The sequence below is a fragment of the Arvicanthis niloticus genome, chromosome 2 (genome assembly GCF_011762505.2).
Source record: "Arvicanthis niloticus isolate mArvNil1 chromosome 2, mArvNil1.pat.X, whole genome shotgun sequence".
NCBI classification, from domain to species: Eukaryota; Metazoa; Chordata; class Mammalia; order Rodentia; family Muridae; genus Arvicanthis; species Arvicanthis niloticus.
The window spans coordinates 82,990,774-83,009,613 of NC_047659.1; the positions used below are offsets into that span (position 1 = coordinate 82,990,774).

The 18,840-nt window shown below is 33.5% G+C and overlaps 1 protein-coding gene across 1 annotated transcript in view; it reads right to left on the minus strand.

Moving 5' to 3' along the window:
• LOC117703198 (uncharacterized) overlaps nt 1-18,840 on the minus strand; it is a 175,182-nt gene that overhangs the window by 113,583 nt on the left and 42,759 nt on the right. The window contains 10 exon segments of the mRNA XM_076929414.1: nt 841-913; nt 1,000-1,028; nt 3,373-3,454; nt 3,941-4,008; nt 5,416-5,488; nt 5,581-5,609; nt 8,334-8,415; nt 12,019-12,086; nt 18,306-18,378; nt 18,471-18,499. Of these exon segments, the coding sequence (XP_076785529.1) occupies nt 841-913; nt 1,000-1,028; nt 3,373-3,454; nt 3,941-4,008; nt 5,416-5,488; nt 5,581-5,609; nt 8,334-8,415; nt 12,019-12,086; nt 18,306-18,378; nt 18,471-18,499 (606 nt within the window).

The following is an 18,840-nucleotide window of genomic DNA, read 5'->3' on the forward strand; positions in this document are numbered from 1 at the left end:
ATAGACACTCAAAGTTGACCTCTGATCTCTACACATTCTTTATAGTATATCCTTGTCTTTACAGACATACATAAATGTGCCTCTTCATGCACAACATGCACACATACCCTACTCACACACAATAACACTCACTAATGTTGAAAAGAGATGCGCACAGAAACTGAAAGCAAGAACTTGGAGGCAGGATCTGAAGCAAAAGTCATAGAGGAGTGCTGCTTTTGAGGGGCTTGTTTTTATTGGTTTGCTCACTCTGCTTCCAAAGACCTTCTGTCTAGGAGTGAGACAACCCTAAGTGGGTTGTGCCCTTCTGCATAACGTATTAATAGAGAAAATGTCTTTTCTCTACTTATCTTTCCTCTTCGCAAAACACTATCTTGTGTTGAGTTGACAAAACACTATTTAGGACATTAAGATATACTTAGGTATAGATGATCTAATGACTGTTACTAATTTGAATTAGTAAGTATAATTTGTACCAATCATTTAGTTTCAAAGAAACTAGTTGGGCCAACTAATGGAAGAGCCGAGGGCAGAAACAAATATCCCTTACATCATCATTCTGGTACATATTATTAAGTGTGAGTAAAATAATGAATATTTATCATTTAAGCCATAAAATCTTTAAGCAACATAGAGTTTGATAAGCTAAAATTTTGTGTCCTGATACATAACAAGGTATGTGGGTCAATTAATCTTTCCACTTTAAAACATTATCTTAGTACAATAAATCATGTTTTCAAGAATTAAGCAACAATTATTTTTACATTGTTGATGAAAATAGCAATAAAACTTAGGGAACAAAGGAAAAGAATTAGGACAAACCAATACTGCAAGATTTACCTGCATGTAATGTGTCCTCCTGATTTGTATCTGATTCTTCTTGTGCAATGAAATATGTTTTTTCAGTGCTACACTGTATGAGATTGAAAACAATAATTTACAAATTCCATATTTTATACAATATTAAACTAATGACATGTGATAAGTGTGAGTTGTTACCTGAGGTTCAGGATGTTTCTCCGGAGAGTCTAAAATATCAAAGATATATGCATCAATTACAAATCACTATCACCTCATTGACCAGGAAATGAAGAATGATTTGTATGGGAAATTTCCATGATTAGTTTTGGAAATAGCACTTTAATTGGTGGGATGTTGACAGACTTTGATTTTGTTTCTTCTATTTTGTCCCAGTTAGGAAAGAAATAAAATGCAATAGAAATAAACTGGAAAATTTGTATAGATTTAATTGTGCTTGATGTATTTGCCAAAACAAAAAAAAAACCAAACAAACAAAAAACCAAAATGTCTCACATGTTTTTTTAACTGCTAAACCTGATGTTAGAGCTAATTATAATTCTATATTTCAACATTATTTAAATGTGATTATATTACAACCTCCACTTTATATTGTAATTTTGGCAACACAATTTGACTTAAAATTTTCAGAGAGAAGCATAATGCACTAAGGTCAGAAACGTTTATGAACTGGTCAACTTGAATCTTCATGATTGTGTATGAAGTAGTCCTCTTTTGAGTTCATGTGATCTACTTCTATCTCAACTGACCTAATCATTTTGCATAGTACTATGTATTTCTTAAAACTTTTAATAAACACTTCATGAGAGGAATATAAAACTATATATTATAATGGAATGGTAAAAACTGCAGACCTAGTTATAAAAATTTCATATCAATTAAAAGCAGTGAAATACTTAATATAAGACACACAATTAGAAATTCATTAACATGCTCTTGGTTTTCAATTTTTCATTGATATGATTTACAGTACTGGTAACCAAAAGATTTTCACCAAGTAACTGAATTAGTAAACATCACTTGTCATGGCAAACAGAAGGCATGATTCAGAATTCAAATCAATATCACCTGAGTGCCTAAGATAACTGAACCATATGCATTTGATGTGTCATGCTCATACAGTGTAGTTGCTGCACTTGTCATCACACATCTCTGTTTTCCAACATGCTTTGCACTAGAAATTGCAGTCTTTGATTTAAATGGAAGAAAACCAAATCCAAAGGTTTCTGAAGAACATTCCCTTTTTATTATTATTAATATGAAATTTGCCTAGGCAATTTTTCTGTCCACCTTCAGTTCTCCTACATAAGGTCTCTTTTTCTCGCTTACCCTTCCTATGTCTCCTACAATCTCCAGTGAAGCCATCTGACAAATCTGTCTTTTTTTATTCTCAGAGGTAGTAAACTGGAATTACACATCTGGAAAAACTATAGACTAATAGAAAATGAGCAACTATATAATCACACGGAATTATGAATTTTATTTCTGAGCTCTTTGCCATCATGGTAACACTTCTCAGTTGTAGAAAAAATGGAGAATTCTTTGTTTTGTGATGTTTTGATCTATTACCTAGTGTATTTGCTTATAGACTTCTTGAAAATACCCACACAAGGACTATACAGACTTTGTGTAGTGTGCCAAAAGTTACTCTTCATGTACAGTAACTCAAGATATATACATATATATACATATCTATAGATATGTATATATCATATACATATCTATAGATATGTATATATCTTGAGTATCTGTTACAAATGTTCATTTCAGAGCAGCAAGTCTAAGTCTGCATTTTAAACATAATCCCAGATTAGATATTCATGAAAGTATCAACAGCTTGGTAAACACAGATTTTCCTTCTAAATCATGTACCATAACATTATTTATGAGTTATATCATGTTTGTAAAACCTATAATTTCTCTCAATTTGAAAGAGCTAAAAATCCTTCACTATTCTAATGGGCTTTTCATCTTTAGATGTCACTCCTGACTATTATCACACACACACACACACACACACACACACACACACACACTTGATTCTTTTCTACTTGCTGTTCTGAAGCTCATCATAAACTAAATTATCTTTTTATTTAGAGATACTTGGTGCTACAATACCATTCTATGACGCAATACTTCAATCTACATAGCTAGAGAAGAGAAGAAGACACACTTAGTCCTATCTCTTGAACACATGTTGGTAATACCAGCTAACCTTTTTTCACTACTCTGTCCCTTCTATCCTTTATAATCATCTTTACTCTAAGCATTGCTCATCCTTAGATCCTAATATCACTCAGGTGTTATAGATCCACCATATTAATTTTTTTAGTAACATTCTTACTTAAATTCCTTTTGATTGTGGCCCTAGATTTCAACAGCTAAGACATTGCTCCTGCCCACATTTTATAAAATAATTAAATTACTCTCACTTAACATATTGTATTATTTAATTAATATCTAATATCTAATCTTTTTCTAGGGTAGCAGAGTATCTCAGTCCTGTTTTAAATAAGTATCCACAAAATGATGTTTTATAATAAGATGTCATACCTTTGTCTTGACTAATTCCCATATTTTCTTCTCTTTGATTTTTGACAGTGACTAAATAAACAATATCCATTGGTCTGGTTTGCTTAAAGACATGTAAAAATTAGGGTCAATAAATAATTCATTGAAAGAATAATTGAAACTTAAATGTCAGCAGTACTGATTCATAAGAAGAAATCTCACATTTTACTTACTGGTAATGACATTTTTTGATCTATGCTCTAAACATTTAAAAATATATAATATATATATGTATGTATGTATATACACACACACACACATATATATATATATGTGTGTGTATACATATATATATATATATATATATATATATATATATAATCTAAACCCTGATATAAACAGTTAGAAATATGACTAAAAATAAGATTCAGTTATGCTATTACAGATTCTTAAAATGTGTTAATCTTAACTAGTTAAATCACTATTAAAATAGAATATAAATCATCATCTACAAATATTACAGGGCAGTCTGAAGCCAACTTCCTTTTACTTATTTTGCACTGTTTATTAAGGAAAATATTATATTAGTAATTAAAACAAACTTAAATACCATCTGTTGTTCTTTTTCTCTGGCATCAGGGCATTTTTGTTCTTCTGATGTAGATGTTATAGTTAGTTCTGATGACAAAACCATGTATATAATTAATACAAAGCAGGAGACTTTGTATTACTTACAGAGACAGTAGAATTCTCCATGCTCAAGAAATGTACACACCTATACACAATTGAACATATTGTTCCACTAAGCATGAGTAAACACACACACACACACACACACACACACACACACACACACAATGCACTCAAATACACTCAGATTTGACAACATTTTCTACCTTGCTGGAGTGACACTTCAAAGCTAGCTAGGCATTTTTCTCTTTCCACTAATGCTGTGAAGGGTTTATACCTCGTTTTAGAAATACTGTGTCTGTTACAGTTCAATAGTTAGTGTCTAAATAGTTAGATTTTAATAAGTTCAAATCATTCTATTAGAATTTACTGTCCCAAGGGAAGTTTTTCTTGATTATAATTCTGTTTCACTCCATAACTATATGTATTTTTCTCTATATTAGTCTAGTGTTTGTTTACTTTTTATTTGAATCTCTGCTATTTCTATTATAAATTATCTTTTATGTGCTTTTTCTTGTTGTATTAGATTGGCAATCTTGAATGTAATATTTGCACAAGCAATTATTATATATTAAGTTAAATAATTATTTACCATCTTCCTGCTATGTGCTGGCCCTGGATTTTAATAAGTGCAATTTAAAAGTCAGGGGTGGTGGATATATTTGACCTTGTATCAGATTTGACAGTTAATAAATGATTTAGGCATACTGAGAACCAAAAAACGTCACGTTCATGTTACACAAGAACTAGAGAGGAAGCAATGTGATTAGTGGTGGTATATGTCAGTCTAATAACAAGAAGATTGTGGTAACATCCTTAGAACTCTAAGAGTGACACAGGAATGTGTAAGAGAGCAATGTGATTAGTGGTGGCATGTGTTGGTCTAATAACAAGGAGATTGTGGTAACATCCTTAGAACTCTAACAGTGATACAGGGATGTATAGAAGAGCAACTGTAAATAGAAGCATGGACAGAAGTCAAATTATTAGACTCACATAACAGTTTGTATACTGATATTTTAAAAATTAGTCTGTTACCACTTGGGATGAATATAGATAGCTCTAAATGTAAGAGGCTTCAAAGACTCCAAAATGGAGTTGTCACCGTACAGGGGCATGAATTTTCCTGTTTCCATCATGCTGGGACCCTCTATCTGTCTTAAGGAAGATTTACAAACTTTTCTAATAATGTGTTTTCTCTCCAATAAAAAAGATGGAAACAAAGAAGTAATGTTGATTGTACAAAGACTGTGAGTATCTCTGTATTTCCTGTGCCAACAATATCCAGCCCAAATTTCCTGGATCAAATTTCATGGAAACTACAATTTAGAACTCTGTTCATAATTCAGGTAATTTTAAGTCCTTCTTTCTAGCATAAATGGTACTTGAGAATACCTGAGTTTAATGTTTCTTCATCCTTATTTTCTGAACATTTATTTTGAATGAGGTCATTTGTTTCATTGGCTGTCTAGATGGATTTTAAAACAAGAATTTAACAATTGTAACACAGTCTACAAAAATATAGTTTATAATCCTAAACAAGTATGCAGAAGTTATTACCTTCAGGTATGGATATTTCTTTGCAGATTCTGAAAGGACAAACAGACAATCTATTGTATGAAGATGAAAAACATCATTCAGACATAATTAAAAATGGAACTGAATTATAGTGGTGACCTTTATCAGTGATTACCACAAGTTTGGAGAATTTTAGTTTGCTTGCTATATTTAGAATGTTTTATTGTTTCTGATTGAGAAACAATGTGAAAAACATACTGAATAAAAGTTAATGCATGGATTTAGTTAAATTTGTAGCTAATTTTTTTCATACATTGGCTTGATAAAATATATTGATCTCATATAAAAATACATATTAGAGCTTCATTCGTAAAATAGATTATCTATTTTTAGAGAACTATTGGATATTAATAATCAGGTGCTTCAAAATCAGTGCAATGTTAATGGAAGAACTCATCATATTTGTTCTTTTTCCATCCAAATGAGTGTTACTCTTTTGGCTATTTATTATGGTATATCTCCATTTAGTTTAGACATTTTAAAGAATCTTGTTATATGCTGGTTTAATAAAGTTGTGGTTGTATCTTCTCTTCCAATATCCACAATTTCATTATAAGTAACATTATAAAGACAGAGCAGGTTGTATATATGATATATGCAATATATACATATTTACATATATACATATGTACATATAATACATACATATATCTGTATATATATTATATGTACATATGTATATATGTACATGTGTATGATACGTGTACATATGTACATATGTATATGTGTACATATGTATGATACATGTATACATGCATATATATGTATATGTAAGTATATATATTATGGCAATATATATGTATACATCTATATGCAACAACAATTAATATAAAGGGGCTATAAATTTAAAAATGATCAAGAAGGTGAACATTAGAGGGATTAAAGGGCAGAAATGGAAGGCAGAGAATGATGGTAGTATTATAATCTCAAAAATAAAAATAATTAAAAATAAAAAGTAAAATGATGTCATATGAACCATATATCAGACAAGTGTGTAATAAATTTTCAGTATTGAAATGTGATTGTTCAAAATAAACATGAATTGAGTTTTCAGATAAATATATTAGGAATATTGTATATGTTACACTGTTTGCCTAGCAAGCACAGGCTTTGGGTATGGTTCCTCATTAAAAACAAAACAAAACACAGCAAAACAAAACAAAACAAAACAGTGAACTGTTCTTTTCTCTATTATTTGTGTATATTATGTGAGTACTCGAAACAGTCCAAAAAAAAAAAAAATCACTATGTTTTCTTTCCTCTTCTCTCTCAAAATCCTTTCATAAACTCATCTTTACTTTCTTTGAAAGTCATGACATTCCTTTTTCATTGATATATATATATATATATATATATATATATTTCAAATATATATTCAAGGTTGAACATTTAGTGTTAGAAAACCAATTAATGTTCTCTACTCTGAAGAAGACTATTTTTCCTGCTTTCAAGCATTGCTACAAAGTAGTCTTTGTTTCAGGTTGAAGATTTCTGAATCTTGTCTACTTTGGCACATTTCTTGCTGCTGGCCTTGTGTAGCTTTTGTTAGGTAATTATGTTGATGAGATTTTATGGGTGTTACTTTTGACAATCCTGGAGACACAATATCATGATAAAGTCCCTGATCCTCAGACTCCTATGACTTTTCTCACTGTCTCTAAGCAGTAGTGCCCAAGTTGTTTGTAGATAAATCATTTTTTATTCAAATGCTGGATTATCTAGCCTGAGCTAGTTCAAGAGTTTTCTTCATGTCTTTCACACTTTCATAATTAATGTTTTATTTTCTACTATAAAAATACACATCATTTCAAAATAGTCTATTCATATCTTCTTTGTGAGCTTCTATTTTTTAAAATTTTCTTACATGTTATTGTAATCACATCCCACCCCCTATATGGCAGCAGTACTGAATAATCATAAAATAAATATTGGGAAACCATATAAAATTGGCTCACCAGTATTCTTAAAGGCAGAGAACAATACGTTTGTGTTTTGGCCTCTTTTTCAACCTTTCCTATGCAAATATTCATCAAAACAAAATCAAATGGTCAATTTTATTTTAGTCTTGGTTTCTCTTCAAATATCTTCCAAGGGTGACATATAGATTTTCTAACAGTATTTTTACCATTTGCTAATCAGAAAGTGGATGGAAGTTAAGCAGCATCTGCACCTCCTGACCTTTTACAAGGGAAGAATCCTAGAGCTATGCATATATATGTAATGTGGTCTCCAAAGCGGGATTGATCAACCTTTGAAAATATCTGATCATTATAGAATTTTCTTATGAAGGTCTTTACTTAATTTACCTTTTCTGAATGTAGACTATCATTTCTATTTTCCATCTCATCCAAACTGAGATTTCATAAAAAATCTCACACTTCATAGTAGAGTCTATAAGTTTCATAATATTTTATAATTTATCAGATGTTCATGCACAGTGCTTGATTTACATTTATTTCCTCCCTGCATTCATTATGTTTTTGCTTTCATTCCTCATCATCTGTTCCTTATTTATTAGCATTTTGATTAGATTCTTGATTCATTACACAAATCCTTTAGTAACTCCATCAAAATACTGTGTTGTTGAAACCTGATAACTCCCTGAAATCATATGTATTTAACATCTTTCATATTATACATTTCACAAGTAATATTATTTACTTAGTATTATAGCTTATTCCTTAATTTTAATCTAAGTCACTATTATATAACTTTTAAAAACAATGTATTCCTACCTTTCAGCTGTCCCTCTAAGTTATTTTCTGGTCCTTCACTAGCTGCTCCAGAAAAATTGCTATCATCTATTTGTGGAAGATACTTAGAAACACACAATTAAAGTCAGTACCAACAATGAGCTGCATGAATATTTTATAATTATTTTTAAGAGTATCTGAATTTCAAATTTTAATATAAATTACACTGTAATATTAACAAGGGAGTTATATTTGAATGTAAGTGGAATAAATGCCTTCTAGATCAGTTCTACCCTTCATCAACATAAGGCCATTGGATATATCAATTGATCTGGAAGGCCATAGAAAGCATTAAAATATACACAAGCAGATAATCCTAAATATTTAAGTAAGAATAACTCGGAATAACTAACTTTCTTTGTTTTTTAAAGTAGTTTTACAAATACACTTCACCATAAAAATTTAACTACAAATTGGTAAAAAGACAACACTTAACACTAAAATCAGATCAAGTAGCAGAAAATCCTTGAGTCAAATTACATATGGTATTAAGAATTCACACTGTGATTTGAGAATGAACACAAGTAAAAGCACTTCCATATAGTCAAACAATGTTTTTAAAACTCTAAAAGGAGTAACTAGGAGTCCTTTCTGAGTTTCCAGAAGACTCTAGGTCAGTTTCCAGCACACATGTCAGGTGGCTTATAACCAATTGTAAAGCTCCAGAGGATATAAAATACATCTGCCTTTCTAGGTACTGCAAAAGACACTTCTAAACAAAATCCATGTAAATTAAAAGGTTTAAAGTTAACAAAGAGATATTTAAATAAATGGAGAGAGAAGAATTTTTGTTTTAATAAATGGACTGAAAAATTGATATGATATGCAACCCTTTTTTGTAATGAAAAAAGTATATCCAAAGAGAATAGCAATGCTTAGTAAAAGAGAAGATGCATTTCTTTATTGACTCTCTGAACTATGCAAGGCATTTATAGGTATATTTTCTTGCCAATAATATGAGAATAAAAAGGAAACTATATGATATTTACTCTTCTCTTCAGTTGTTAGTCACCTGAGGATGTAAGGAATCAAATGAGGAACACATGTGAAACTTTTGTCACTGTTGAGATGCTGCAAATCTCATCCTGAAAGCCTTCATTGGTCCATCTTTATAACTATCTTATCTGGATGTAAACCCAATGCCCACTCTGAGTAGCATCATGACTTTAACATTCCAGTTAAATGCCCAGTAAATGCCTAGTGTATGCCTACACCAGGATTATCTATAGTTTACTATCAATTGCTAGTATAGAGTTGTGTTTTGCTACTGAGTTTTTTGTACTGTTAGTGTCACAATGGCCTTTAACTGAGATACTCAGTTTCTGTTAAGCACACTCTTTATCCTAATGACAAATTTTTCAATATTAAAATATTTAAAGTGTTTTCTCAACTCATAAATACCAACGAAAGTGTTTATTCTGAATCACAAGTAGAAATATATTTGCTATTTTGTATCTATATGAGCTGTCTTCACTAAATCCTGACTTAATAGATTTAACATAATTTGAAAAGATTATCTTTTGCTTTACCTCATTCCAATGAAGATAAGTGGATTGAAATTGTTTTAATCACTTTTCCCTTTGAAATTTAGTGCTCAGCTTGCCTTCTCACTTTTCCTTCATTCTGTGCTTAAAGTCTCTGAGTTTGCACTGATAGTGTTTACTCTGGTTCTACATTACACAGTCATTCTCCCATGAAGACTTACAGACAATTGCAAACAAATATCTGTTGGGGGCCGACTTTTAGCAGAAAGCGGCTATCAGCTTTGCAGCCATCTTGAGCCATATACCCTGACATGAGACTTGAATTACAATAGCCTACAACAGCTGAGAACACTCCGATAATCTTGGTTTAGATACCTTGAGATTAAAGGCGCGTGAGATTAAAGGTTTGTGAGATTAAAGGTGTGTGACTTAAGAGTATGACTTAGAAGTATAGAGATCAGAGTTAGAGACAAGACCTAAGGGCATGATTAAAGGTGTAACTTAGAGGCATGGCTTAGAAGTAAGACATATAAAAGGCAGAGACAGAACAGATCAAAATCAGACTATAGAAGACAGAACCAGACATCAGACTATAGAGGGAGAATCAGACAGGAGACACTTAGAGGAAGAGAGACTGAAGAATAAATGGGATTGAATCACACCCTGTCTGGTCTCCATTCTTTGAGTCTGCCCTCACCCTCGCTCTTGCTGAACCTTGACCCGCAGACCGGAGCAGCAGCTTGGGCCGGGATACAGTGGCCGCCCAAACGTGGGTTGGCCCAGGCCTCAACATTTTGCCAGGGCTGCAAACATTTATTTTGGCTGCCCCAACGTGGGGCTAGTGTGGACCCCAACATTATTTTGGCGCCCGAACAGGGAGGGACTTGAGCTTGGGCCTCAACAAATATCCACTAAGGGATCTCAAATCCAGAAAAGTTGACAATAACAACAGACATAGCTATTCAGGGCACTCAAACACAAAAGGCCAATTGTGGAAAAAACGCTGGCCCTAAAGGATCTTGATTTTCATATTGTGCAACCAAATATTTGAAATGACTGAAAGTCACAGTGCTTTAGCATGAACCAGAAAGGCAAGATGAAACAGTGGCACTTGTATACTGAGAGTAACCAACACCCAACTACTTGGAATTAAGGCCTGTTCAGTAGGAGGGAATCCATTTCTGGTATTATAAATTTATCGCATTATCTGTGGTCAGTGAGGCCACAGAACCCAAAGGAGTACCTACTAGAACCTCCCTTTTAAAACAGCATAATATCTAACTGCATTCTAGTGTTTGTCCTTATACCCCCAGACAGATTAAGATGATTACAGAAAACTTGAACTGGTCAAAATGTAGAAAAAAAAAACCTGTTTATTGGGTTATCAACCCAAATTGCTACATATGGTACAAATCTGTAGATTTAATGCTTAGAGAACATTGTGGAAGACAAAGTGGAAATATTGTAGGAGACAGAGAATGAGGATATTTGCTGTGACATATAATGTCTTCTAGAAGAAAAATTTAAAAATGAAATGAAAAAACAGACAGAAAATAGAAACAGGAAAAGGTTATTACTCTATGATGAAATGAAAGAAAATGGGATAAATATGATCAAAATGTGTTGTATGAAATTTACAGAGAACTAAAAATATTATGTTTTTAAAAACAACAAATAAATAGATAAATAAAATTAGAATCAGGTAATGTAGACAATAATTCTTATTTGGTCCTATGTAATGATTACCCTTTTATTATTCAAATGCTAATTTCTGTGCCCCTGTATCTGGTTGCAATTTTATTCTGAGAATTTGTTGTCTCAATATTGTATAAATATTGCTTCAGAATTATTCCTTGATGCATCAATATAGAACTGAACAGCTAATGATTGAACAAGAAAGATAATGGGGATAAACTTCCTCCCAGTCAAGGGAGGGCAGTAGCTAGATTAGCATAGAGGATTAAAATTAATACTGCTCACTTGTTGTGCCTTAAATCTTTAAAATAAATAAAATATTTCTGTCACAATATTTGGGAACTAGCTGGGTTACAACAAACCTGCAAAATTTATTTATCACTACTAACGAGGTAACCTAAAATATATTTAGTTATAGCCTTTCCTATACAATTGAAAAACAAACAAAAAAGGCAGTATCGAACAAAACAATTGAAATATCTTTATACCAGTAGTTGTTTGTCTTCATTGTCACATGACAGAGTTTCCTCCAGAGATTCAATTTTCAAATCTGATTCTGTTGGTAAATATACTTATTTAAATTATGAAAAAATTATACATAAATATTCTATCAAAATATATACATATATAAACTTATTGATAAGAAATAATATATTTTTCATCAATTTCAATTTAGGTCATATGAAAAACCTCATTGGAAAATCTACAATAATTGCCTATTTTATTTTATTTTAGGAACAGAATCTTGCACTATTAATTAGCTAATCAATAACTGTTGAGAAGAACTAAACTCTAGCTGGAGATTCCAAGGTTTGTGAGATTATAGGAATTACTATGACGCTTAGATCAGCCAGAGAGGTTATTTTTTTCCTTTTTTTATTGGATATTATATTTACATTTCAATTTTATCCCCTTACCCCACTTCCCCTTACCACCCAGAAACCTCCTATCCCATCCCCCTCCTCATGCTTCTATGAGGCTGTGTCCCCACCTAACCCCCACCCCCTCTCCCCCCTCCCCACCCTCACATTTCCCCACACTTTGTGTTTGTCCTTCATGGGACCAAGAATCTCCTCTCCCACATAAGTACAACAAGGCCATCCTTCCCTACATATACAGCTGGAGTCATGGGTCCATCCCTATATGCTCCCAGGCTGGTGGTTTAGACCCTGGGGAGCTCTGGTTGATTGGTACTATGGTTCTCCTCATGGGGTAACAAACCTTTTCTGCTCCTTCATTCTTCTCTCGAACTTCTCCACTGGGAAACCCTTGATCATATCAGTAGTTAGCTGTGAGCATCATCCTCTGAATGTGTCAGTCTCTGGCAGACCTCTAAGGAGACAGCTATATCATGTTCTTGTCAGCATGCACTTCCAGCCATCCACATCAGTGTCTAGCTTAGGTGACTTTACGTGGGATGGATACCCAGGTGGAATGGTCTCCAGATGGCCCCTCCTTCAGTTTCTGTCTCATGTTTTGTTTTCATATTTGCTATCTTGAGTATTTTTGTCACTCCTTCTAAGAAGGACTGAGGCATCCCCACTTGGTCTTCCTTCTTCATGAGCTTCATGTGTTCTGTGAGTTGAGTCTTTGCTATTCCAAGCTTTTGGGCTAACATCTGCTTATCATTGAGTAAATACCATGTGTGTTCTTTTGTGATTGGGTTAATTCACACAGGATGATAATTTCTAGTTCCATCCATTTACCTAAGAATTTCTCAAATTCATTATTTTTAATAGCTGAGTAATACTCCATTGTGTAAATGTACCACATTTTTTGTGTCCATTCCTCTGTTGAGGGACATCTGGGTTTTTTCCAGCTTCTGGCTGCTATGAACATAGTGGAGCATATGTCCTTGTTATATGTTGGAGTATCTTCTGGGTATATGCCCAGGAGTGGTATAGCTGGATCCTCAGGTAATGCTATGTCCAATTTTCTGAGGAACCGCCAGACTGATTTCCAGAGTGGTTGTACCAGCCTGAAATCCCACCAACAATCAACAGTGGAGGAGTGTTCCACATTCTCCACATCCTTGCCAGCATCTACTATCACCTGAGTTTTTTTTCTTTTTTTAAAAATTTTTAGTGGATATTTTATTTACATTTCAGATGCCATCCCCTTTTCCCATTAGCCATTCTGACTGGTGTGAGGTGGTATCTCAGGGTTGTTTTGATTTGCATTTCCCTGATGACTAAGGATGTTGAGTATTTTTTAAGGTGCTTCTTGGCCTTTCGAGTTTCTTCAGTTGAGAATACTTTGTTAAACTCTGTACCCCATATTTAATAGGGTTATTTGGTTGTCTGGAGTATAATTTCTTGAGTTTTTTTTGTATATATTGGATATTAGCCCTCTATCGGATGTAGGACTGGTAAAGATCTTTTCTCAATCTGTTGTTTGCCCTTTTGTCTTATTTACAATGTCCTTTGCCTTACAGAAGCCTTGCAATTTGATGAGGTCCCATTTGTCAATTCTTGATCTTAGAGCATAAGCCATTGGTGTTCTTTTCAGGAACTTTTCCCCTGAGCCTAAGTATTCGAGGGTCTTCCCCACCTTCTCTTCTATTAGTTTCAGTGTATCTGGTTTTATGTGAAGGTCTTTTATCCACTTGGACTTGAGCTTTGTACAAGGGGATAAGATTGGATTGATTTGCATCTTTCTACATGTTGACCTCCAGTTGAACCAGCACCATTTGCTGAAAGTGCTGTCCTTTTTCCACTGGATGGTTTTACCTCCTTTGTCAAAGATGAACTGATCATAAGTGTGTGGGTTCATTTCTGGATCTTTAATTCTATTCCATTGATCTTCTTGCCTGTCTCTGTACCAATACCATGCAGTTTTTATCACTATTGCTCTGTAGTATAGTTTGAGGTCAGGGATGGTGATTCCCCCCCAGATATTCTTTTATTGTTGAGAATAGTTCTCACTATCCTGGGTTTTTTTTTTTTTTTTTTTGTTATTTCAAATGAATTTGCAAATTGCTCTTTCTATCTCATGAAGAATTGATTTGGAATTTTGATGGGGATGGCATTGAACCCGTAGATTGCTTTCGGCAAGATGCCCATTTTTACTAAATTAATCCTCCCATTCCAGGAGCATGGGAAATCTTTCCATCTTCTGAGATCTTCCTCAATTTCTTTCTTCAGAGATTTGAAGTTTTTGTCATACAGATCTTCTACTTGCTTGTTGAGATTCACTCCAAGGTATTTTATATTATTTGTGACTATTGTGAAGGGTGTCATTTCCCTAATTTCTTTCTCAACCTGTTTAGCCATTGAATAGAGGAAGGCTACTGATTTGTTTGAGTTGATTTTATATCCAGCCACTTTGCTGAAGTTGTTTATCAGATTTAGGAGTTCTCTGGTGGAAGTTTTAGGGTCACTTATGTATACTATCATATCATTTGCAAATAGTGAAATTTTGACTTCTTTCTTTGCTATTTGTATCCCTTTGACTTCCTGATTTAATTTTGATACTTGGTATCTGTCTAGGAAATTGTCCATTTCATCCAGATTTTCCAATTTTCTTGAGTATAGGCCTTCGTAGTAGGATCTGACAATTTTTTTAATTTCCTCACTTTCTGTTGTTATGTCTCCCTTTTCAGGTTTGATTTTATTACTTTGAATACTATCTCTGTGCCCTTTGGTTTTTCTGGCTAAGGGTTTATCTATCTTGTTGATTTTCTCAAAGAAACAGCTTCTGTTTTTTGTTGATATTTTGTATAGATCTTTCTGTTTCTACTTGGTTGATTTCAGCCTTGAGTTTGATTATTTCCTGCCATCTACTCCTCTTGGGAATATTAGCTTCTTTTTGTTCTAATGCTTTCAGGTGTGCTGTCAAGTTGTTAGTGTATGCTTTTTCCTGTTTCTTTTTGTAGGCACTTAGTGCTATGAGTTTTCCTCTTAGTACTTCTTTCATGGAGTCCCACAAGTTTTGGTATAATGTGTCCCCATTTTCATTAAATTCTAAAAAGTCTTTAGTATCTTTCTTTATTTCTTCCTTGACCAACTCATCATTGAGTAGAGCACTGTTCAGTTTCCAGGTCTATGTGGGCTTTCCATTGTTTTTCTCATTACTAAATACCAGCCTTAGTCCATGGTGGTCTGATAGGTTATAAAGAGTTATGTCAACCTTTTTGTATCTGTTGAGGCCTGTTTTGTGACCAATTATATGGTCTATTTTGGAGAAGGTACCATGAGGTGCTGAGAAAAAGGTATATTCTTTTGTTTTAGGATGAAATGTTCTATAGATATCAGTTAAGTCTAATTGGTTCATAACTTCTGTTAGTTTAATTGTGTCTCGGTTTAGTTTTTGTTTCCATGACCTGTCCATTGCTAAGAGTGTGGTGTTGAAACCTCTCACTATTATTGTGTTAGGTGCAATGTATGCTTCAAGCTTTAGTAAAGTTTCTTTTATGTATGTGGGTGCTCTTGCATTTGGGGCATAGATGTTCAGAATTGCGAGTTCCTCTTGGTACATTTTTCCTTAGATGAATATGAAGTGTCTTTCCTTATCTTTTTGATTACTTTTGGTTGAAAATTGTTTTTATTTACTATTAGAATTGCTACTCCAGCTTGTTTCTTGGGACCATTTGCTTGGAAGATTGTTTTCCATCCTTTTACTCTGAGGCAGTGTCTGTCTTTTTCACAAAGGTATTTCCTGTATACAGCAAAATGCTAGGTTGCATTTATGTATCCAGTCTGATACTTTATGTCTTTTTATTGGAGAGTTGAGTCCATTGATATTAAGAGATATTAAGGAAAATGAATGTTGCTTCCTGTTATTTTTGTTATTGGAAGTGGAATTTTGTTTGTGTAGTTATCTTCTTTTGGGGTTGTTGGAAGATTACTTTCTTGACTTTTCTAGGTTATAGTTTCCACCCTTGTGTTGGAGTTTTCCATCAATTATCATTTGAAGTGCTAGATTAATGGTAAGATATTGTGTAAATTTGGTTTTGTTGTGAAATATCTTGGTTTCTCCATCAATATTGATTGAGGATTTTGCTGGGTATAGTAGTCTGGGCTGGCATTTATGTTCTCTTAGGGTCTGTATGATATCGGTCCAGGATCTTCTGGCTTTTATAGTCTCTGGTGAGAAGTCTGGTGTAATTCTTATAGATGGCCTTTATATGTTATTTTACCTTTTTCCCTTAATGCTTTTAGTATTTTTTCTTTGTTTGGTACATTTGATGTTTTGATTATTATGTGGCAGTAGGTTTTTCTTTTCTGGTCTAGGCTATTTGGAGTTCTGTAGGCTTCTTGTATATTTATGGACATCTCTTTCTGTAAGTTAGGAAAGTTTTCCTCTATAATTTTGTTGAAGATATTTACTGGTCCTTTAAATTGGGAGTCTTCCCCCTCATCTATACTTATTATTCTTAGATTTGGCCTTCTCATTGTGTCCTGAATTTCCTGGATGTTTTGGGTTAGTAGCTTTTTGTATTTTGCATTTTCTTTGACAGTTGTGTCAATGTTTTCCATGGTATCTTCCGCACATGAGATTCTCTCTTCTAGCTCTTGTATTCTGTTGGTGATACTATTATCTGTGACTCCTGATCATTTTCCTAGGTTTTCTATCTCCAGAATAGTCTCCCTTTGTGATTTCTTTATTGTTTCTACTTCCAATTTTAGATCCTGGATTGTTTTGTTTAATTCCTTCACCTGTTTGTTTGTCTTTTCTTGCAATTCTTTAAGGGATTTTTGTGTTTCCTCTTTAAGGAGGGCTTCTGCTTGTCTACCTGTGTTCTCCTTAAATTCTTTGAGAGTGTTATTTATGTCCTTCTTAAAGTCCTCTATCATCATCATGAGAAGTGATTTTAATTCTGAATCTTGCTTTTCTGGTGTTATGGGGTGTTCAGGGTTTGCTATGATGGGGGAACTGGGTTCTGATGATGCCATGTAACTTTCGATTCTGTTGCTTATGTTCTTGTGCTTGCCTTTCGCCATCTGGTTAACTCTAGTGCTGCCTGCACTCACTGTCTCTGACTGGAGCCTGCCTTTCCAGTTATCTTGCTTGTGTCTGCACTCCTCAGGGTCCAGATGTCTCTGTGATTTTTTAATTCTGAGCTCCAGTTGCTCTGAGTACAGTGGCTCCTCTAGGATGTCTCAAGATATGGTGTCTCCATGGTGGCAGACCAGCTAAGTGTCCTCTTCTCTGCGTGCCTCCTCTAGGAAGTCTTGGTATCCGGTGTCCACACAGGAGCAGACCTGGAGGGTGTCTGATGAAGGCAGCAGGCCCAAGGGAGGGGTAGAAGGGGAGTGGAATTCTGCAGGGGCGGGGTTTGGATGTCTGCTGAAACCTGAGCTGCCTGCACCCAGTTATGGGTCTCTGATTGAACAATTCCAAACTTACAAAGCCTATGATTAACATTATTTTAAAAAAATGTATAAATGCAAAAAGGAAAAGGGGGCATGGGATAGGGGTTTCCTAAGGGGGGGGGGGGGGAATGGGGATAGGGGATGCCATCTGAAGTGTAAATAAAATATCTAATAAAAAAAGTATGTATCTTAAAAGTATTACAAGTTGCCTCTGTAAATCCTTAAATACAGAGATGACACATGTGTTTATGATACAGTAACTAGAAGCATTGATGCAAACCTTACATAAATCTTTATCATGTTCTCTTTTCTCTTTTGAAAAAGTTACATGACAACATTAGCTTTTCCCTTATTTACTTTGTGACATCATCAATATTGGATGGACGAAAAGATCTTGAAAATAAGAAAGAATGCAGACATCTAGATCTTTTTTTTAAAAAATGACTTATACTGTAAAATACCTATTGTGAAATGAAGTGATTCAGTCGTTTTTCTTGCTTCACTGAGAATACGTATTTTCCCTTCAGTGGAAGACTGGATTGGTTTAAAAATAGGACATTAAAAATTTTGTATACTTTAAACTATATAAAAATTGAAATTAAAGATAAAAATATAAAAATAATTACCTTCAAGTTGGGATACATGCAATCTTGAGCTAAAAAAAGCAAAAGGGAATAAGATTAGTACATTGTAAACAAAATGTATATCATATACCAATAGTAAGATAAGATGAAATTTAATTTTTTGTTCGAAACCTTGAAAATCATAACTTTATACTAAAATTAAGTTTGCACATTAAAGAAATGAACTTTTTACTTTTATCAATACTTTTAATTTATATTTGATATACGCATTGCTATAAAGAATTTTCAAGAGATAAATTGCAACTTCTAAATATTAAGTAAAATAAGACATAAAATGGATTTCATGTGTCTTCTCTTATATGTCAAGTAATGGTTGTGTCTATTAAATATATGAAAGCATAAGTAAGGCTAT